A 22,238-nucleotide genomic window follows, 5' to 3' on the forward strand; every position below is an offset into this window, starting at 1 on the left:
TTAATCCTTATAACACTATAGTAGTCCTCCTATGATACTGTAGTTTTATATTATCATGTACTTCCTTTCTATTATTAAAAAACAAAGAGTAAATTACTTGTACCCCTAAAACTAATCCGTAACTCAAGTAATATCGGAGTGATCCACTCCCTATTAAGTGATGATATCAACATATTAGATTTTACTAAATGGTCAAACTACTTTTGAAGAAGGATAAACTTAAGGATTTACCCTTCTTTACAAAGACCCCAAATCTCAAATGAAATCAAGTAATTAAGGTTGAGCTTTACTCTCTACAAGCCCTTTCATCTCCTCGAAGGTGATCTTCTAGAGGCTTTGAATCTCCGACGAAGACATTCCGATGACTTCTTGTCCTCCTAGCTGAACAATCCCGACGACCTGCTTAGCGTGTAGAGGTATTTTTTTTATCCCTCTTATTCTTTCCCTGTTATGGTGTGCCCTTCAAAAAATAGTTGAAATTGTTTTTGGCCGAGTATACCCATCTAAAATTATTGTCTGTATATAAACTATTTCACTTGGATCTCTTGTTACTAACAAAACCATGTTAGATGGGATTGTTTCATTGGCACTTGGTTTTACAACCTCGCCAGCTTGTATCTTTTTCCATTTCTTCAACCTAAATTGACGAGATTGAAATACTAAAGCCTCACGGTTGTTCTCATTCTGGTCTGATCTGTGCCTTCGCCAATCTTCATAGCCATCCTTAAAAGGTGTGACACTAAGCACAAAGAGGAGAAGAAAAGAGAATTTGTTCTTCCAAAAAACAGCAAGAGGCGGGAGCTGGTTCAGAGCAGCAATAGCTAGGAAATACAAATAAGCAACACTATATAAATATTTTTTGGGCTTTATTTAAATTGCCATGTGGCACAACCATTGCATAGCATAATGGCCCACTCGATTTGGCACTCGACAGCCCACTTTGGCTTTCAAATTTCGAGCATAGTAAGCCCAACCAACTCTTGTCTCCCTGTGACGCTAGAACCGTGGTTGGAAAGTCTCGAACTCGAGACCAAAGCCTAAGCCCTGCATTCAAAAAAGCAGGGTGCAACTGACTGCGCAAGCAGTTTTTGACGACACGATTGCAATAGATCTCGTGTTGAATGCGACGGGTCGAATGGCCGATGCAGGTGGCAAGTGGCACCTGTTGGACCCGGGAGTGGGGAGTGGGGAGTGGGGAGTGGGGGAGTGGAGAGTGGAGACCATGGATTCATTGAGCCGCTAGTATAAACCCTAAGGCCTAAACCCCTGTCCCCCGGCTGGATGTCCCAGATTCGAGTAAAAGGTCCTTTCATACTCTGGATAACCACCAAGCGCCAACGCCATGCTTCGCTTCACGGTAACAAGACTCAGAACAGCGGCATCTGCAGGCGCTAGCTGCAACGGGTTTGCTTTCCAATCTCAGAAACGTTCCCGCGTCTTTCCCAAACCCCTCAGGTTTTACGGAACCAACGCCATTGATGTCGACCCTGTTTCTCTTCAGATGATCAAATACGCACTCGGTCACGCTAGATCTCAGAAATCAGGTCCATCGTTCTCTCTCTCATAACCCAAAGAATGAATTTAATTTAGTTGTTATCTTCTATCCATTCCACGATAGTGGCTTCGATATTATCTGAACCATTACAAGTGGATAAATTCCTGTTATATAGATATATTTATATTATTTGTTCACAGATGAATCTTACGCACAAGGCCTCCTTGTTCTGGAGCAATGCCTGTCCGGTAACTTACGAGAGGGGACAGATACTTCAAGGGGAATGGTCCTGCTCGCTATGTCCAGCTTATTATCAGAAAGGTTCGTTAATCTTTGATGAAGCTGAAAGCAAACCAAACCCAACAGAAAATTCTTATTAGTTTTAGTTATTTAACCATTGACACTACTATTTGCCGTCAATCCATTTTTTTTTTCCAACAGGGGAAACATCGACGAAGCAATAGAGAAACTTGAGACAATTCAAGATTTTTCCCGATCTTCTTTGGCTGTTAGAGGTTGGTTGGCATCTTCCTTATTATTGTATTTTATATTAATATTGTCGGATAAGGATTTAGGGACCTTGGGTGAGGTTTTGCCGACTAGTTGCCAGTGTTGAATTGTTGGAAATATTCATCCAAAACCATAAATGTAAATAAGGGAAACAAGATACTTATTTGAACTATAGAGGCATAGACAAACCACAATTGATAAGGGCAAACTTAAGCACCAAACATGGCATCACGAAATTGAAAATGCATGAAGAACCTTAAGGAATTGATGGGGCTGAGTAGCGCCGCCAATCACTTTCCTTAAGACTATAGATACCCCTTATGGTGCAAGCCTGGTTCTTGCGGATCCCCTTGCTTACTGGGCCACGTTGGGACATACTCGGGTTGTGCTCAATCAACAAAAGAAAGAAACAATCATGAACACACAAAAACACTTGAAAACAACTAAACTATACTGAAGAGTAAGAGAAAGTGTGTAGGATATAGAGAGGAGGAAGGAGACACTTAAAACTCCAACTGTCCAAGACGTCCGCTATTTCTAGAGGAGAGGCATCCCTTGGAAGCACCTCCAATAGAGCCCAAAGATGTGTCTCTCTAATCTCTATTAAAGAGAAACTAAAAAATCAGCCGTTATCGAAGCCCAATGAAATCTGGACATGTAATAAGAAATTGCTGACACCGTCGACATGTCGACTGACACACATCTGACATCTGTCAAAACTCATTACACATTGGGCAACATATAAAACATATTGTAAGAGTTTCCGATAAAGCCCAACTTTGAGAAACCTTTGTCCAACGTTTAGAGAAGAACCACCGACATGGCAACACATCAACAAAACCTCCCCAACATTGGTAAATCCTTATCCAATGTTGGCCATGAAGTTTGAATTTTAATATAGAATCCAACAATCACCCACAAGATTGAAAATTCCTAGAAAACAAAAACCGGAATGATTGAGCACACTATAATTAGTAGGATGTTCCAGATGTCTTTCGGACTTGAATCTACACTAGGTTTGATAAATCATGCTATGGAACAACTTTAAAACCCTCCCAGATAGGATCCCAAGTCAAAACGCCACTTATATAGTGTTGAATAATGTACACCAGAATACCGTGGGAGTATTCTAGTCTTTTTATTGCTTTATATTTAAGTTTATGTACTGCCTATTTAAGTCGGCTATAGCTAGGGGTATTTTTGTCTCTAAGATGTAATCTTCCATATTATAAATATATGGCTTGATTGATCAATTCGATCATTCAAGCATTCTCTCATATTTTGTTTTCTTAACATGGTATCAGAGCCAAATTCTCTGATCTAGGTTTTCAAAACTTCCCCTCCATTGTTCTTCTCTTCTCTTCCCTTCTATCTTTTCTCCTTGCTTCGCTCCGTCCCTTTTAGGGCAGCTCTAATGAGGTGATCTTCTGATCTAGATGCTGCCCTTCATCAAACCTCATTCATCAATGTTAAACAACACTTGAGATCGATAGCTGCGGATTTCCCCTTCTGCGATTTTTTGGATTTCTCCCCTATTGGAGATTGAGCCTCTATTACCCTGAGGATTATTTTACCTCTTGGAGATCCATATTAGCAGCCTTGGACAGCAACTATATAAGGTCTGCACCAACAATTGAAGACAATTCCCTAAATCGATCTCTCTTTCAGGGTTTTCCAAAACCTTGACTCCAATCGATTTGTAGGGTTACAGGTTTCAGAACTTGCTGATTTTTGGAGGGTGTGTTTCTTCAACTTCAAAGAGCACTCAACATCAATATCAGCCACTTTCAGATTTTTTGAAGACCCCTAACCCCAATCGATCTCCTCTCTCGGGGTTTTTTCAAAACCCTGAGCCTTATCGATTTTTGGGTTAGGGCTGTTTGCTACTGCTATTTTTTTCAAGCAAGTTGCTGCTGTCAAGAGGGTTACTAGACCTGATATTCAGCTTCTACTTCTGTTTTTTTTTGCTAAGGTTTTGCCATCATCATGCCAGACTCTGATGTTACAATGGCTACTTCTGGAGGAGATGCTCAGTCCAGGACTGAGTTCCTCCCTTATGCTGCTGCCATTAAACTTGATGGCACCAATTATCTAATGTGGACCAGATCTCTCTCTTTGACTGTGGCTGGAAGAGGACTTAGTGGCCATCTTAATGGCACCTCTAAACAGCCCACTGAAGAGGGCCCCCTTCAAGCTCGATGGAATGCTAATGATGCTATGGTTATGTCCTTTGTTCTGAACGCCATGCAACAAGAACTCTCCAGTCAGTACTTTTTCCTTGAAACAGCCACACAGATATGGGCTGCTGCCAAGGAAACTTATGGACAATTGGGGAATGATGCACAAGTTTATGACATCCGAAAGACACTCCATACCACTACTCAAAAGGAGTTGTCAGTTGCCAAATACTATGCTGTCCTCAAGAGCTTATGGCAACAATTGGATGGCTACGCTCGATTTCAGCCCTCTACAGCTGTTGACATTGTTGCCTATTGCAAGTATGTAGACCAGTTTCGAGTTTATGATTTTTTTGGTTGGTCTTAATGCTGAATATGATCCAATTCGTTTGCAAGTTCTTGGTAGGGTCCCTTTTCCAACATTGGAGCAGGCTTTTTCTTATGCTCATACTGAAGAGACACGTCGGGCTGCTATGATGTTGGCTCCTACAGTTGAGAGATCAACCCTACAAACTACTGGTTCCAAATCTTCTACTACTTCTGAGAGTAGTGCTTCTACTGCTGCTGCTCCTGCAAAAGAGTCTATAAAGTGTGAACATTGCAACAAACTATATCACACTAAGGCTCAGTGCTGGAAATTACATGGGAAGTCCACTGATTTTGAGGCCAAACGTGGTCGTGGTAAACCTAAAAGCAAGGCTAATCACACTGAAAGTGTAACTACAACCCCCACTGCTGAACAAGTTTTTTCCTAGGAAGAATTTCAGGCTCTCAGGCGTATGTTACAGACTTCCGCTGCCTCTACTATATCTGTTGCCCGTTATTCCACACCATCAGGTTCTCATTTTGCCTGTTCAGGTATTTCCTTTGCTGGTCATTGTGCATTGGTTGTCTCCACTCCATGGATCATAGACTCCGGTGCCACTGATCACATGACAAGTTCTTCCAGCCTTTTTCATACCTATTCCCCTACTTCTGGCAAGGATAAAGTTAAAATAGCTGATGGGTCCCTCTCATCTATTTCCGGGAAAGGATCCATTAGTTGTTCCCCTTCTCTTACCTTGTCTTCTGTGGTGCATATTCCCAATTGCACTACTAACCTTCTATCTATTAGTAGTATTACAAAAATCTGAATTGTAAAGTGACCTTTTTTCCAACTCATTGTGTCTTTCAGGAACTGGACTCGGGGAAGACGATTGGATCAGGTAAAGTGCATGGTGGATTGTACTTGCTTGATGGTGACCCTCTTGCTACACAAGCTTTACCTTCTCAGCTATGTCAGCCTGCATCTTTCTACTCTGAAGTACACCAATGGCATTCTAGGCTAGGATACCCCCCTTAGGTACTTTATCTCATTTATTTCCAGCATTAGTAAAAAATTGTAATAAGGAAGATTTTTTTTGTGAGCTTTGTGTCTTGGCCAAACAGACACGTTCAAACTATCCTATTTCTAATAAAAGGTCTTCTTCCTTATTTCACTTGGTTCATACTGATGTGTGGGGTCCTAGTCAAAAAGCTTCTCTTTCTGGTCATAAGTGGTATGTCACTTTTATAGATTGTTATTCCCGATTCACTTGGGTCTACCTGTTGCACACAAAAAATGAAGTTTTTTCCTATTTTCAGCATTTTCACAAGATGGTCCAGACCCAATTTAATGCCACTCTCAAAGTCTTGAGAAGTGACAATGGGATAGAGTATATGGAAGGTCAGTTTCAAAAATACCGTGCTGCCCATGGGATTTTACATCAGACTAGTTGTGTTGATACTCCAGCCCAGAATGGTGTGGCTGAGAGGAAAAACTGCCATCTCTTGGAGGTGGCTAGAGCACTTATGTTTGCTCAACACGTTCCTTCTTTTTATTGGGGAGATGTTGTCCTCATCAAATAGGCTGCCCAGTCGGGTTCTTTGACGCCAAGTCCCTTGTCGAGCTATTACTTGGCTCTTCTTCTTTTATTGTTCCCCCTAAGGTGTTTGGTTGCATTTGTTATGCCAGGGATATTAGGTCCCCTGGTAAACTTGAACCCGGTAGTCTCTGCTGCATTTTCTTAGGGTACTCTGCCACCCAGAAGGGGTACACATGCTATTATCCTCCTGCCAGACGTACATTGGTCAGTATGGATGTTGTTTTTCATGAAAATGTATCTTATTGTTTGTCCCCACCTCTTCAGGGGGAGAGTGTTAGTGAATATGTGCTGACCATAGAACCTCCCCTACAGTCAGTTCCTGTTCCTCCTACTCCCAGTCCTCCCTTTGCCTCAGGGGGAGAGGTTCCTATACAGGAGGAGACCATCCCAGATGATATTGTTGACATTCCTATTCAGGGGGAGCAAACTCCAGTCCAGACTCCAGTCCAGAAAACCATTAGTGAATTTTAGAGGAGGATTAATGAATCTAACGTGCAGACTTATACAAGGAAACATAAGCAGCTTCAACCAACTGTAGCACCAGTACCCATTTAATTGCCGAACCTAATTCCAGAACCTGCTGCCTCTCCACCTGGTAATACTTCTTCTCCTGATTTACCTATTGCTATTCGCAAAGGTGTCAGGGCTTGCACTAAGCATCCTATATCCCATGTTGTTTCTTATGACTCCCTTTCTCCATTCTTTCGTGCTTTTATTTCTTCTCTTTCTTCTGTTCGTATTCATAACAATTGGCAGGAAGCTCTATCAGATGGAAAGTGGAAGGCAACGATGATGGAAGAAATGGAACCCCTGAAAAAAAAATAACACATGGAAGAAGAGAACTGTTGGATGCAAGTGGGTATTTGTAGTGAAACAGAAGGTGGATGGCACTGTGGATAGGTATAAGGCACGACTCGTGGCAAAGGGGTTCACCTAGACATACAACATTGATTACCAGGAGACCTTTGCCCCTGTTGCAAAGCTGAATACTGTTCGAGTTTTGATATCCTGTGCAGTCAATCATGGATGGGAATTGTAACAGTTGGATGTGAAGAATGCTTTCCTAAATGGAGAACTGGATGAGGAGGTGTATATGGACATTCCACCAGGGTTCTCTTGTGACAAAAACCAAGGTAAGGTGTGTAAATTGAAGCGTGCACTTTATGGGCTGAAGCAGTCACCTTGAGCATGGTTTGGCCGGTTTCACAAGGCCATGATTTCTGTGGGCTATAAGCAGAGTAATGCAGATACACTCTCTTTATAAAGAGGGTTGGTGGAAAACCCACTGTTCTTATAGTCTACGTTGATGACATAGTGGTTACTAGCAATGATGGTGATGAGATCAGCCGGTTGAAGACCTTTCTTGGGCAGGAGTTTGAGATTTAAGATCTAGGAAAGCTACGGTACTTTCTTGGGATTGAGGGTGCCAGATCTTCTAAAGGCATCTTTTTCTCCCAAAGGAAGTATGTCCTAGATTTATTGGCTGAAACTGGTTTGTTAGGATGTCACCCTTCAGATATTCCTATGGATGCTACTGTTCGTCTCAAGGAAAAAGAGGGTGAACCTGTTGATAAAGGCCGGTACTAAAGACTAGTGGGGAAGTTGATTTATCTCTCACACACACGTCCTGATATTGCTATTGCTGTGAGTACTGGGAGTCAGTTTATGCATGATCCCTACTCTTCTCATATGGAGGCTGTTCTTCGTATCCTTCACTACCTAAAGTCAGCTCCTAGAAAAGGCATTCTCCTGTCCAAGTCTGTCTCTTTTACAAGAGGGGCTGCCTATTTAATGGAATAGGTCAGCTTACAAAATTAGAAACGTAAAGAAATAGTAACTTCTAAAAGAAATAACAACTTCTTAAAATAGAAACCTAATGAAAATAGAAACTAGGCTTTATAGTTCAGCCAACATGCAAGGAACAAAATTAGAAACTAGTAAATATAGTAATTACTAAAAAGAAAGAAATAAAATTAGAAACTACTAGATACCTAGACTTGATAACTAAGAAACTATTACAAAAATAAAAACTAAGTTAATAGCTAATGTAGCTCTAGCCCTAGACGTAATACTCTTTGTTCTTCCAATTGTTGCAATCTAGTCATGATTGCATCAGCTTTAGCCTCTTGGGCTTCAGTTGCAGCCCTTTGTTCAGCTCAAGCTGCTGGAACATCTCGAGCATTGCAGCCATGGGGTCAGCCATGAGCTCTGATACCACTTGATGTAGCTCTAGATAGGAGAAGGATCCTACTAGAGGCCAAGCAACATGATCTAAAAGGGGCTGTTGGTTCGAATGGGTAGAATTGGGGAATTAGGGTTAGGTTTAGGGTAATGAAGGTAAGTCTTATATGTTTTTAATAGGCAGGTCTAGGGGAAGCTAATGATATAGGTTTGATGTTGTTTGAGTGAGAAAATAAAAACCAGAGAATTAGGGTTTTGGGTTTCGGGTTTTGGGGAAGATGAGAGTGATGGGATCTAGGGTTTAGACTAGGAATTAAGGCAAGGGGCTAAGGTTGAGTTCTGTACTGATAGGGAACACCACTCGGCCTAGTGGCTGTGTTATTTGCTGGAAGTGATGGATCTGAAAGTTCTAGGGTTTTGGACTTAATGGAGATTGGGGGGATTTTAGGGTTTGAGATAGGAATGCAGAACTTAGGATCGAGTGGAGGGGGATGTTTAATGGAGCTGAGGCTGTAATATGGGATGATTCTAATGGAGGGATGGTGCTGGACAGCCAGGAACCGAGAAAATAACTTAAAGCACCAATCAAAACAGAGTTGCAGGAGATTACCACTGGTTTCTTATTGCTCTGATACCATGTGACAGTATCTGAATAATAGAACCAGTGATCAGAGAAGAAGAGAAGAGAAGAGAAGAGAAGGAATGGAAAGGGGGACTGTCTAGAGAAGAAGAGCTGATTGTCTAGCAGTCCCTGCAATTGCTTTATTTATAACCTGGGAATTACATAGAAAGAGGACTCCTAATAGAAGGAATCAGAAGCAAAAATAAATTAAATTTAACCTAAACTAACAATCCTGGACTCACTAGGATACTAACCAAGTCACAATAGAAGGAAAACTCCTCCTATCGTGTTACAATCAGATTGTATCCCACTGTACAGTAGTTAACAAGGTTCATGATGCTGTGTTTGGTGCTTAAGTTTGCCGTTATTAACTGCAGTTTATCTATGGTTCAGATAAGTTTGTTCCCCTGTTTACATTTATGGTTTTGGATGCATATTCCCAACAGTTATCCTGAGTTCCCTTGTAGAATTGGATGACACTGGTATTTACCATTCATGCACTTTAATTTGCAGTTGCTGCCATGGAAGGTCTTGTTGGACTCAATCTGGAGTTGGGGAAGGTTCGTAAATTAGCTCTTCTTGCTAGTCTTTTTCCTTTTTGTTTTTTGTTTGTGTGTGTGTGTGTTGTGGGGTGGGGGGGGGGGGGGGAGAGTTATTGCATAGGAGTGTTTGGTCATTTGAATTCATTTCAGAAAATCCTTCTCCCTATATAGGATGATACCTCGTCAGTGCTCGCAGATAAATGCTTGCGACTCTTTCGAAGCAGTGAATCAGAAACTGAATATTGCACCGATGGTGGTGTTCTGGAAGCTCGGGCTAAAGCTGGCAAAGGGCTAGTTGAGCTTGTGCTTGGTAATACTGAATCAGGTCTGGCTGAATACCTATTTGCCCTTTGTGCATTGCCATTTGTAGATTATTTATTTATTTTTGTACTCGTGGCTGAGAACCGAGCTGCTTCTGGTTTTGCAGCGGGGTTGTGCTTTGTAGGATCCGGGGCCAATGAAAGTTGCTTTGGTAGGATGCTTTTTATCGGATCAAGTCCTTGTGGAGGACATGTTGATTCTATCATATATTGATGGTTTCTGTTTATAGGCAATGTTGCTTTGTCATATGGAGAATACTTGCATGCAATTGGAAATTTTTCGCGTGCGGAGCTGTTTTATCAGAAGGCAATTCGAGGGGTGTCTGAGACCAGAGATTTTGTTGACCCGTGTATCTTATCCACTTGCAATATGCTACCAGAAGAAGTTCTTTTGGGGGCCTCTTGTGCTTTAGGACAGCTTAGAGCACATGCAAGGTAAGTAAGCTTTTTTTTACTAGTTGATCTTGCATTTAGCTTATTCCTCCACTTCTTTTATGTTTATGAGTCCTGCATCCTGCATGTATTATTTTCAGATTTTTTGGAGATGCAGAGGACGTACTGACAAGGGCATTAACGCAAGCAGAGGAGTGTTATGGTTTGTAACCCTTGCTTGCAGTCATTAAATGAGAGTGCTGTAGGATCTTTTTAGTGCGTTGCTTCCACTTGATAGGATGTTGGATGTTTACTGTCCTTGTTTTTCATTTTCCTTTCATCTTTGTTATGATCTAGGATTGCATCATCCGAAGGTTGGGATCATCCTAACCTGCATAGCTCTCATGTTTCGGCACAAAGCAAAGCTAGAGTTTTCAAGTACTCTTTTGATTCAAGAGGTTGGAACTGATGCATGCCTTTACTATTGCAAATAGAGAAGTTTGAAGACCAAAGCATCTTCCATGATTTATTTAGCAAATGTCATTGTAGTTGGTTATTGGATCTGTGAAGCAGTGGTTCAGTGACTTAATATGATCAGTTGTAGTTCTCTGATAAACCTGATAGGTTGACGACTGAATGCAGTTGATTTGTGTTTTCTATTTACTTCCCAATAAACTTCTTCAAGAAGTTAGCTTGTTTATTCACTAGCCCTTCAAATGATTCTTCTCTTCTTATTGTGAGCATAAACTCTGTTGATACGTTTTGATATGGGCCTCATTGCTTTACTCAATGTTTTACCTGTAGGGACTCTACAGGAGGGCAATCGAATTGCTAAAATCTCCACCTTTGGAGAGTGAAGGTATAGCATTCTCCATCTTAAGTCTTTGTCTTTGTAGTTTTACTTTTACTTTTCATTTTAATTTTGAACCCAGTTAAAATTCCTTTGATGCTGGTGCAGAATGCAAGGTAGATAGAAGAGATATAATAGCCCTTGCAAGAGGTATGGCTTGAATATCTAAATGCTTTTCAAGATGCACTATGGACCTGTCTTTTTGTGTTACTTTCTATTTTGTATGAAGAGATTATACATAGCTATATGTTGTTGTTCTTGGTCCTTATTATTGTTTTATGTCCATTCTTTTTTTGTTAACACGCTGATTATTCAGATGTTGGGCTGTTGCTGTAGGATTACCTAGCCATTGAATTATTCTCACCTCATGTTGGCTGATCTAAATGGCTTCCTTTCTTTCTTATATATCTGAATATTTCTTCTTCCAACTATGTCCTAGACTTCTTGGTCATACAAGCAGAAACTCTTGGTAGTGATGGTTATTAACTGTCTAATGGCTATGACTGAAAAATACATCCAAGATGCCACACCTACTGTTACCAGTCCAAAGTGATGGGTATATTTGAATAATGTGGGGAGGACAACCATGATTCCATCACCGACATTGAAATCAAGCCCATTTACATGTTAGAGATTTATTTGTTTGCGCTAATCATGGATGATTTAACTAGGAACATTCAAGATGAGGTTCCTTGGTGTATGCTTTTTACTGATGATATTGTTTTGGTGGGATGAGACAAAAATAGAGATTGACGCTAAGTTGGAGTTATGAAGATCAACCTTGGAATTAAGAGGTTTTAAGATAAGTATAACAAAGACGTAATATATGGTGTGTAACTTTAGTTACACTAAGATGGATAATAAAATGGTGAAAATTGATGAGAGAGATACCACAAAGTGATTATTTTAGATATCTGGGCTCAATTATAAATAAAAAATGTGATATGGAGGATGATGTTTCCCACAAAATTAAAATAGGATGGATGAAATGGAGAGGTGCATCCGGAGTGTTGTATGATCGATGCATTCCTTTAAAGCTTAAAGGAAAATTTTATAGGATAGGCGTACAATCGGCTATGATGTATGGTGCGGAATGTTGGGCAGTTAAGAAATGTCCAAGTGTAGTTGAGATGAGGATGTTAAGATGGATGTGTGGCAAAACTAGGAAGGATAAATAAGGAATGACCATGTTAGAGTTGAGTTAGGAGTTGCCTTGGTACATGGTAAGCTTTGAGAAAGTCATTTGAGGTGGCATGGCCATGTTCAATAGAGGCCTTGGGACACTCATGTGCGGAAGAGTGATTTGATTCAGATTGAAGCAACTAAAAGAGCTAGGGGCAGGCCTAAAATGACTCTAGGAGTAGTGAGAAAAGACAAGCATAGTTTAGGCCTTGTAACAAGTATGATCTCAAATAGAGCTGATTGGAGGGTAAGGATCTATGTAGCTGACCCAATTTAGTTTGGATAAGGCTGAGTTATTGTTTTTTGTAATTAAACTGCGTTAAAAATTACAGCGTCGAAACCTGGAATTGCATTGAGTTACCCTGGTTGAAAATAAAGTTACAATTTGCAGATCAGTTTCCTGGGCTCCAAATAGTGTTTCTGTTCATGTTATCTGCTTTAAGTTTACTCATATTCTGGATCCTACACAATGTTCTTAACCCATGTGTTAAAGGACCATTAGACTGTGGTAGGACCATCCCCCACCACAGTTCAATTTGACACCATATATGTGTAAACGCATACTTGCTACATGCTCATTCTACCCACGACCATCAGACAACCAACTGAAAACAATGGATGATTTGATGTTTGGACTGTTAAAAAAAATGGTTTTCATAGTGAATTGACATGGCATCTATTGCATGTATAAAGGTGGATATGCGGATGTTCTGTGTGTTCAACAAAACAGGAAGGCAGAAGGAGAACGGATGAGGAAATGGGCAGAGACTGAATGGGGAAATCATCGGCTTTCACTGGCTGAAGCACTGGAGTTTGAGTTACCTGATCCTGATTCAGAGATGCCTGAGATAGATATGGAGTTCTCTGACCCTTATTCAGTGGTGCCAGACCCTTATTCAAAGGTGTCAGTGATAGATACTCGTATCAGCAGAGTGCTGTAATTTTCTGGTGGCTGGATTTCTGTAGCAGCTGATCTCAAGAAACTGTGGGTTTTTCTTCTGTAAACTAAGCTGTATTTATAAATTCAAGATTTTGATCCATAATGCATTGGTTGTTTCGATGGGGGGGGGTATCTACTGGTCAATGCATTGCCATGAACTTATTTACCAATTTTCATAGTATGTACCAATCCAAGAATTGTAAATGCACTACACGGTGTTATAAAAATCTGAATACAGTATCTATGACTGAATTACATTGGTATCAAAGTTCAAAGTGGAAGTGATTTTGCCAGGGTTTTGTAACAGGGAGCAAATTTTTTGTATGACAATTTGTTTGTCATACTATGTGGAATTCAATATTCAGTGATATGCATGTGAAATTGAACAATTGAATCTGCAGCACAAATTAATCAGTACCTTTGTTTTGTATGAATGCATTCTGGTTTGCTTTCATTTAAGCTTTTTAATAAAATCTTTGGAGAAATTTTTTTTTGGTAAATAAATTTTTTGGAGAATTACCTTTTACTAAAACTATAATAAGCATGATTTTTTATTTTTTGGAGGGGGTGGGGTGGGGTGGGGAGGTGGTGGTGGTGGTGGTTACTAATACGTGTAAGGGAATTTTTTTTTGGGGGGTTAGAAAGTAAGGGATTTAAATGTTATAATCTTGTGCTGGGTCATTAAAAATAAAAAAATTGGCCCAATAAGTGATCGTTAAAAACCGGCCGATTTGATAGTTATTGGTTTGGCTTTTGTTGTAGATCAAACATCTTATCAATCTAATTTCGATCTGGGTCCGTATTTGTTTACATTTTTACCCTTAATCAGTTGGGTTGTAAAGGATCAGATTCGGCTCGGATAGTGCTATATCTGTATCCGCATCCAATTAGCTATTGGACGGATTCGGATAGTGCTAACTGGATATGGACACGTATACGGATCGGATATTTTATCCGTTTACATGTAAATATAGTTTTTCCGGATAGCTATAGCCTATCTGTATCTACATCCGTTTAGCTTTCGGACGAATTCGAATAGTGCTAAACGGATACGGATACGAAAACGGATTTTAACTATTCATTTATACCCCTATTAATCAGTACCCCTGTATCGATATTGTATTGGGGTCAAGAATCTGTATCGATCTCCATCGATATTGATACGAATCAGCCGATCCTACCGATCTGATACCGATTCTTCAAACTATGGTGGTTACCCGCTGGGGAGAGGAACCTGATTCCAAGACGAACATATGAGATTATGATTACATCCTAATGCAGGTTTTGGATCCATGCCTACGTGCCAAAAACCTATTCAGCTTTTCCGGACTAAATTGTAAAATTTTCGATATTTGTTCTTCCATTTCTTCAATTTATGGCAGAATTTCCGGTTGGCGGGCGGCGGTCCACCCCCTCAATATCAATTTCGGTCGAGAATCAAATGAAACCAATATTCTGGGACGATTTCAGAGGATGAAATGTGTGTGGTGGGCTGGTGACTGCAAGTTCGAACTAAGAATCACACCCACAGGAAAATGAAGGACGAAAAAAGCGAGATGATGAGAAAATGCTCCTCCGATTCCCGGTCTATTACTTACGACGCTCTCTGGCAGTAGCAGCAGCGGCAATAATCACCAACTCATCATTTTCCCGCGCTGCAACGAACTGCAGATATTCGTCTACGTACCCGGAAATCGATTTCGTCTCCTGCAACGATCAGATTGCGTGCGATGTGGAGAAGGAGTCGAGTTATGAGAAACAGGAGCTCTTCGCTCGGTTGCTGCGAAATGGGTCAGTATCCAAACCTCATTACCTCAGCAGATTTGTGTCTGCCTGTGCACACTCGTCATATCTGTCCGCGGGAGAGCAAGCTCACTCCGCAATTATCAAGCTCGGCTTTGATTCTAACGTATTCATCAATAGTGCCCTCGTACATTTGTATGGTAACTGTGACAGCATTTCGTCGGCACGACAGATGTTCGATGAAATGCCTGATAGAAATGTGGTCTCTTGGAATTCTTTGATTACCGCTTATCTTCATGCCGGGTTTCCCCATATTGCCGTTGAAGTGTTCTTGGAGATGCTCAGACTTGGTTTTGCTCCAAATCCATCCACTATCTCTGCTCTTCTAGTGGCTTGCTCACGAGTAAAAGCAGGGGAGTTGGGAATTCAGGTACATGCTCTTGGTCTGAAGTCTGGTGTTTCGTCTAATGTCTTCGTGGGAACAGGCTTGATTGACATGTACTCGAAGTGCTCAAATATTGACGATGCGAAGAGAGTGTTTGATCACTTGCCAGATAGAAATACAGTTACGTGGACTTCAATGGTCACTGGATATGCACATCATCAACAATCTAATGAGGCCATGATTCTGACAAGAGAAATGCGGCGTTTGGGTGTTAAACTGAATAGCATAACCTATAACAGTCTTTTGAGCTCATTTTCTAGTCCGAATGATTTGGATCATGGCAAGCAAGTTCATTGCCAAGTAATCGAACAAGGCTTGGAGTCCAGCACATATATAGTAGTTTCCCTCATGACCATGTATTCAGAATGTGGTTCTTTGGAGGAATTCTGTAAGATGTGCCCTACCATGTCAACCCGGGATCAGATAATATGGAACTCTGTCATTGCTGGTTTTTCTCATTTAGGAAAGGGTGAGCAGGCCCTTGAATGCTTTGCTAGAATGCGGAAGGCTTGTATAACAATTGATTTCTTCACGTTCACAAGCGTCCTAAGAGCTATAGGAATCCTCTCAGCTTTGGAAGAAGGGAAGCTAACTCATTCTCTGATTCTCAAAACTGGGTATGCATCACATGTTAATATCCAGAACGGCCTTGTTTCCATGTATGCAAGATGCGGCTCAATTGATGATTCAAAGCAGGTCTTCTCATCAATGGATCAACCTGATTTGGTTTCATGGAATTCACTCCTATCTGGATGTGCTCAACATGGTTATGGTAGGGAGGCTGTTGATTTGTTTGAGCACATGAGAAGAACTGGTATCAAACCAGACCAAACCACTTTCCTTTCAGTGCTCTCTGCATGTAGCCATGTTGGGTTGCTTGATAAGGGGCTTGAATGTTTTGATTTGATGAGACGTGATAATTCACTGGAACCTCCAAGAGTAGAGCACTATGCTTGCATTGTTGATATACTTGGTCGAGCAGGGCGTCTGTATGAAGCGGAAAACTTTGTGAATAACATGGGTATAGAGCCAGGACCCTCGGCCTACAAAGCTTTGCTGAGTGCCTGTCAAGTTCATGGAAATGTAGATATCGCAATGCGTTCTGCCAAGAAACTTCTTGAACTGTGGCCTAATGATCCTGCAACATATGTGTTGCTAGCAAATATCTTGGCAACTGGGGGTTGTTGGGAGGATGCCACAGAAATACGCAAACTTATGTGTGAGAGGGGAGTGAGGAAGAAGCCAGGTTATAGTTGGATTGAAGTTAACAACCAGAATTATGCTCCTCTGTTAGAAGGGGGAACTGGTGACTTGTAATGCACCAGTGTTGTGGAAGTGCTCACACAGTAGATAGTCATGCCTCTGATGGTTGGATTGGAATGATCTAACTGTTATCATGTCCATGTTATTGTTATTGAGGGACACTCAACTATTTTGAATTGTGTGACTGATCTAACCCACACCATAAATTTCAAATATTTTTTTGCTTTTTTCAGATAGATGTAAAATGTTGTTGAAGTTATGCAAAACATTTTAAGGGGGTGATCTAAGTTAATTTATTGATCACGATAGGTACAGAACGATGGAAGAATAGTAATGGATCCAAATACAAGCCCAAGTCGGAAGAAGAATATACATTTACTCCAGTAAGTACTCAGAGAGGAAGGTCAAGTCCTTTACCCACGTCAACTCCAATTATCTGAAGAATACCCTTGTTCAGGATCTGAACCACAAACCATCAAAGAAGAAACAGAGGTATGAGAACGACTGTGGCTGATCTCTTCTGTACTTGGAAGAGTAAGTATATCAGATTTATCTATAAAGGAAGGAAGGAAAAAGAATCACCAGCTCTACTATGAAGGTCCCAATAAGGCCGATCATACAAGCTCTGGAGTTCCATATTTCTGCAGTCTTTGTGAAGCCAAGAAAAGGGGCTGTGAATTTTGGCTCCACTTTTGGCAATTCCACCTGTAAATTTCAAGACCCGTTTCATCTACCTTCCTTGCTTCCAGTTATTTCAGGTCACAAAGTGAAAGAAAGACAAGAAGAATGGACAGAAGATTCAATGACTTACACGGGGGGGAAGTTTTGCAGCTCGGATCCTCAAGGAGACGGGCTTCTGGTTCTTTGTTCTGCTTTGCCGATTAGAATGGTGGAAGAGCGAGCGATGATGAGTGGGATGAGCAGCAGTCTCAGCTCTAGCGTGAATAGGGAACGATGAAGAAACGACTGGTAACGTAGCCATTGCTTTCTTCCTGTCACCGTAGATATGACTTCCACCTCCACCTTCACCTTCACCTTCACCTTATCTACCAACCCCTCTCAGCTCCGCACACCACACACTTTTATGATTTAGAAGTGTGTGGTACGCCTTCTGCGCATTACGCACCATATGGTTTTTAATCTCGTTTAAGAGAATTGGTATCATAGATGATAGAAGCTAAAGTGGTGGCATGTCAAGAACTCCTGTTCGAATTTGTCAAAGTCTAATAGGCAATTCAGAAGAGGGAATCAGGAATCGCAATTACCTTGATCAGATTCCGATTACTAGAACCAATCGAGTTGATTCATCTGATACGATTCTTAAAATAAGAAACAATAGGGGGAAAAAAATTCCAACATGAATAATAGGCAATTCAGAAGAGGGAATCAGGAATCGGTTGGACTTGGGATCGGGCTCGGTCAATTTCAATATGGATCAGGCAATTACGTTGATCAGATTCCGATTACAAGAACCAATCAAGTTGATTCATCTGATACTGATTTCGATTACTAAAACCATGTTTCAATGTAAATATTAGTTTGATTCTAATTTAACAATCCATGAGCGAGGGTTTTTTCAAACTAAAAGATGAGTGCTTCCACGTACTACAATTAAGGGTGTCATAAGTGAACAAAAATTAGAATCAAAATCAAGCATTTTAAAATCGAACCAAATCAAAACTAAATAGAAAACAAATCGAACCTTGATTGGACCAATCCAAAATCAATACTTATAGTGTAACCCTAAGGTATCTCAAACGATAAATTTCATCTTCTTCAATGCTATAGCAAAACTTATAGAATGTGTCTCAAATCGAAACCAAATTCAAATTGAGTAACAAAACAGAATATCCAAAACAGATTCTTAACCGAATCCAAATACAAGGGACTCTCATGTCCATGGCATTTTCCAACTTGAACATTTTTGCCCTCCCACCCCAACCCACCCAAGAGGAGTGATAGGGAATCAAATTGATAGATCAGCCGTGATCGATCCTGATTCTGCCCACTCCAATACTGTCGATTTAAACCCGAAAACCTTTAAAATTCACTGTTTTTAAATCTAAGGACTAATTCTAGAGTTCTTGGAGACCGATTCCAATCCAATTCGGATAAAAATCGACACTAACCGATTCTTCCCTGCGCGGAACTTGGGGTCAAAGACGAAGGAAACGGGGTTGTTTCAGTTAGAGACCTAGTCGACGGTTATATTAAGAAATGACCATTTGTACGATGCCACGTGGAAACAATTCTAATGTACAGTCTTGTATATCATGCCATGTGTATAATTGGAGCCCACAAGCTTTTCTAATGGATCTTCTTATAACACATGTCGGTTTCTTATTCCACAGGGTAAACTCCAAAATCCAAACCCCAAATCCCAACTTATAAGCATTTCTAGCCTCTCTTCAGAATTTACTGTGTCTTGAAAGTTGGAGAGAGAGAGAGAGAGAAAGAAATTGAAAGAAGTCTCATTTACTCAACTCAAGATTGTGGTGATTGATTGCAAATTGCAGAAAGAAAATGGCTCAGATGGAGCGGATGCAAAGAAACAGGGGAAGTGGCGGAGGAACTCCACGTAATACACTTACGATAGAACAACTTCTCAGCTACGGTAACTAATCTTCAAACCTAACTCATCAATACTTCTTTCTTCTTCTTCTTCTTCATGGTTTTCAGTTTCAGTTGATTATAGAGCAAATTAAACAAAAGCACTTAAAGATGATCTGGATAATTTGAGTCCTGTAATCGATTTAGTAAAAGCAATTCCTATAATTTGGTTAATAATGTTTAATTGGATTCCAGATGATGCACACTCTCCTGTGTTCCACGAAGAAGATCAGAGTCCGCAATCGAGGAAATCAGTATTGGCAAAAATGAAAGAGAAGACTAAGAGATGGAGAGACACACTGGCCAAGAAAAAGCAGAGTTCTGAAGATAATGCCACTCCTGCATGGGGTTTTAGCTTGGAGGAGGAAGATGATGACCAAGAAGGAGAGCCCGAATATCTGGGAGCCCCTAGTAACTTACTTTACATCCCCTCTTTCTCCCCTTTCCCTTGTTCCGACCAGGGATTTAAGTTAACACCGTTACTTCTGCTGGAGATTGAGTTGCAGATGTGATGAAGAGGATGAATTTGGGGTTTCTAGTTACAAGGGTAAAATTATAAAGGTCAAAGGTAGTTTAGGAATTTAAAATTATTTAATTGGCTGACATCATCACTTAACAGCATAAAATTAACGGTAGGGACTAATTTGTCATATTGAGGTTTAATACAGAGGATGATTTGAGTATTTTCAAAAATCAGGGGGTGATTTGAGTTTCGTTTGAAAACCAGGGGGTGACGTGTAATTTACCTTTTAAAATTTATAAAATAAAATAAAAGAAAAACATTGACCCTTATTTGTTTTTTACTTTGAACATTTTACATGGAAAAAAATGAAGCCAAAATTTGATGAAATATTATTTAGAAAATAGTTTAAATATTTATTTGGTCTAGCAATAATATGAGAAATGATTGCTTAATTGCCTTGTGATTTCCATGCAAATTGGTAAAAGATTATTCTTTTAATATTCTCTCTATTTTTCATAAATTATATTAACCAAATTTTATTTGGAGAATAATGTTTCTCAAAAGTTTTTGGCATTGGACAATGGATGAGTAGGGATTTATATTATTTTTCAATGCTTTTTATTTTGCCTCCCAACTCTGTTGAAGCAGACTTGACATGTGAGTAGGAGATCTTAACTGAACCACAACGTGTGTATGCTAGTATTTAGGAAAGTATATGATTGAATTTGAGTTTGAAATTTAGAAAATGACCAATCAAAGATAATTTCTAACATATTTGATAGTCTGAATAGCCACATTACCCTTCCACATGATACAACTAGGGATTGAGCACTCAAAGTCTAAGGAAAAGAGTACTTCCTTCCCATCTTGGGGTTCCTAACTATTTTTTTCTTAGGAAAAATAACCAACAAAGTAAACTAAAATGCATCACTTTCCTTCCCCCAAGTATCCGGAAAACACAGCCAAAAGGTGTGTCTAGAACAACCCTCTGTAACACACCCCAGCATTTTCATGGTAAATGCTGAAAATTGTCGAAATCAAGATTAATTTTATACTAATAGATTTATAATTAAAGAGAAATATTAATAAATCATAAGATAAATTAGATGACTAAAATTTGACATGTGATCAATCTAAATGCAAATGTAGCGATGAAAAGAAATATATTTGCAATTTTTTTTTTTTATTAATTTCACCATCAAACCAAACACAAAGGGTTCTGGATTCACGTACAATTAGATGATAACATGTGTCTTTTTTGCTTCCATAAATATCCCTCCAAGCAAACTAATGGCAGAAGGTAGAAACAGATGTACGTTTTGTGATTTTTATTATCACTTACTTAAGACTTCTTCATCTTTACTTTCCCACTGCAGTGTATGAATCAGAAATGGCACCTGAGGAGTGTAGGGAAGCAGCGAGGCAACACCCAAGAGCAAATCCAGTGATCTCTGAAAAGCATATGTTGGCTACTAATTTCACCACTCAAAATAATAGTAGTATGGAAGTTCTTGACAAAGACCCTCCTCCTCACACAAAACATTTTAATGACCCAGTTGCCCAAAACAAGACCCTCACCCAAACCGTGACCGATAAGCTTGCCCCAGCCCGTGCAGCTGTCACAGCCAATCTCGCACCTGCTTATGCCACTGTTTCTGAAGCCACCCACCAAATGGCTTCCAAGATTAATCATACCCAAGCAGATAACCCCATCATCTCTCCAACCACTGTTTCTGAAGCCACCCACCAAATGGCTTTCAAGATTAATCATACCCAAGCAGATAACCCCATCATCTCTCCAAGTACTGCTGACAACACACATACTGGTAGTGTTGCCGGCACCGGCATCGTCATCGGAACCGGTGCTGGGGCTGGTTCCCATCAGCAGCAATGGGACAAAGGGGTGTCGGTGAAAGAGTATCTGACACACAAACTGGAACCAGGTGAAGAAGAAAGAGCCCTTTCTCAGGTGATCACCGAAGCCATCAGTCCAAGGAAACTCACCAGTGGTTTTAACCATGAAGATGGGATGGTGGAGAAGGTTAGGGAGGCCGTTTCTTCATTGCTCTGGACCTCCAACGATTCCTCACCATCATCAGGCTCAGCAACAAAAACAACAACAACAACAGCAACAACAATAAAAACAAATCCAGCAACAAACAAGGCGTCCACAAACGTTCCAATCTCTACCAATGCTTATTCAGGTGGTGTATTAAGTTCTGGCCATGGACGGTTCTCGATTGCGTGCGTGGCTATGGCTATCATTTATCATTCACGACTCACGAGAGTTTTTCTGGGTTTTAATTTTTGCAGCTGTTGAGGAAATTGAGGAGCAGAATAAGGGAAGGATTCTTCAGGCCAACTAAAGACTCTAATTAACACCTTACTCTACCAATCCTTGCATGCAATATTTGCTGAATTAAGTTCCAACTTCATTATGAAATCAATTCGTTAACATATATTTCCATAACTTGAATGTGTTTCTTTTATTTTTCTTGTTTTGTAACTGTATTTCCCTCATGACAATAAATGAGTTGTATACTTTTGCATCTTCAAATTAAAGGGCTGTGAATAGAATTGCATCAAACAAGAGATTGGATATTTCATTCTTAAATTTCA

General features: G+C 40.2%; 4 protein-coding genes and 2 long non-coding RNA genes across 6 annotated transcripts; 3 read left to right on the top strand and 3 right to left on the bottom strand.

Moving 5' to 3' along the window:
* The first annotated feature begins 1,323 nt into the window (after positions 1–1,323).
* On the top strand, positions 1,324–13,114 carry LOC122644898. Its single transcript, XM_043838267.1, has 13 exons — positions 1,324–1,544; positions 1,696–1,816; positions 1,937–2,010; positions 9,403–9,449; positions 9,603–9,756; positions 9,859–9,903; positions 9,982–10,186; positions 10,285–10,346; positions 10,481–10,581; positions 10,928–10,982; positions 11,082–11,123; positions 12,849–12,985; positions 13,044–13,114. The coding sequence occupies exons 1-13, from the start codon at positions 1,343–1,345 to the stop codon at positions 13,065–13,067; spliced, it is 1,269 nt and encodes a 422-aa protein (XP_043694202.1). The 5' UTR covers positions 1,324–1,342; the 3' UTR covers positions 13,068–13,114.
* LOC122644937 lies at positions 11,393–11,608 on the bottom strand. Its single transcript, XR_006330442.1, has 2 exons — positions 11,514–11,608; positions 11,393–11,476 (listed from the first exon to the last, which is right to left on the bottom strand). It is a non-coding gene; the product is annotated as an uncharacterized LOC122644937 (long non-coding RNA).
* On the bottom strand, positions 12,835–13,151 carry LOC122644923. The gene is made up of 2 exons (XR_006330439.1): positions 13,046–13,151; positions 12,835–12,977 (listed from the first exon to the last, which is right to left on the bottom strand). It is a non-coding gene; the product is annotated as an uncharacterized LOC122644923 (long non-coding RNA).
* Positions 13,152–14,582: 1,431 nt separating this feature from the next.
* On the top strand, positions 14,583–16,813 carry LOC122644892 (pentatricopeptide repeat-containing protein At1g11290, chloroplastic-like). Its single transcript, XM_043838262.1, has one exon. The coding sequence runs from the start codon at positions 14,663–14,665 to the stop codon at positions 16,598–16,600; it is 1,938 nt and encodes a 645-aa protein (XP_043694197.1). The 5' UTR covers positions 14,583–14,662; the 3' UTR covers positions 16,601–16,813.
* A 7-nt stretch (positions 16,814–16,820) lies between these two features.
* Positions 16,821–17,589, bottom strand: LOC122644917 (light-harvesting complex-like protein OHP1, chloroplastic). Its single transcript, XM_043838285.1, has 3 exons — positions 17,358–17,589; positions 17,129–17,251; positions 16,821–17,006 (listed from the first exon to the last, which is right to left on the bottom strand). Exons 1-3 carry the CDS (start codon positions 17,526–17,528, stop codon positions 16,938–16,940), a joined length of 363 nt encoding a protein of 120 aa, XP_043694220.1. The 5' UTR covers positions 17,529–17,589; the 3' UTR covers positions 16,821–16,937.
* Positions 17,590–19,069: 1,480 nt separating this feature from the next.
* LOC122642218 (low-temperature-induced 65 kDa protein-like) lies at positions 19,070–22,149 on the top strand. Its single transcript, XM_043835687.1, has 4 exons — positions 19,070–19,160; positions 19,352–19,567; positions 20,996–21,823; positions 21,933–22,149. Exons 1-4 carry the CDS (start codon positions 19,070–19,072, stop codon positions 21,983–21,985), a joined length of 1,188 nt encoding a protein of 395 aa, XP_043691622.1. The 3' UTR covers positions 21,986–22,149.
* The last annotated feature ends 89 nt before the right edge of the window (positions 22,150–22,238 follow it).

This window comes from Telopea speciosissima, chromosome 1 (assembly GCF_018873765.1).
Source record: "Telopea speciosissima isolate NSW1024214 ecotype Mountain lineage chromosome 1, Tspe_v1, whole genome shotgun sequence".
Taxonomy (NCBI): Eukaryota; Viridiplantae; Streptophyta; class Magnoliopsida; order Proteales; family Proteaceae; genus Telopea; species Telopea speciosissima.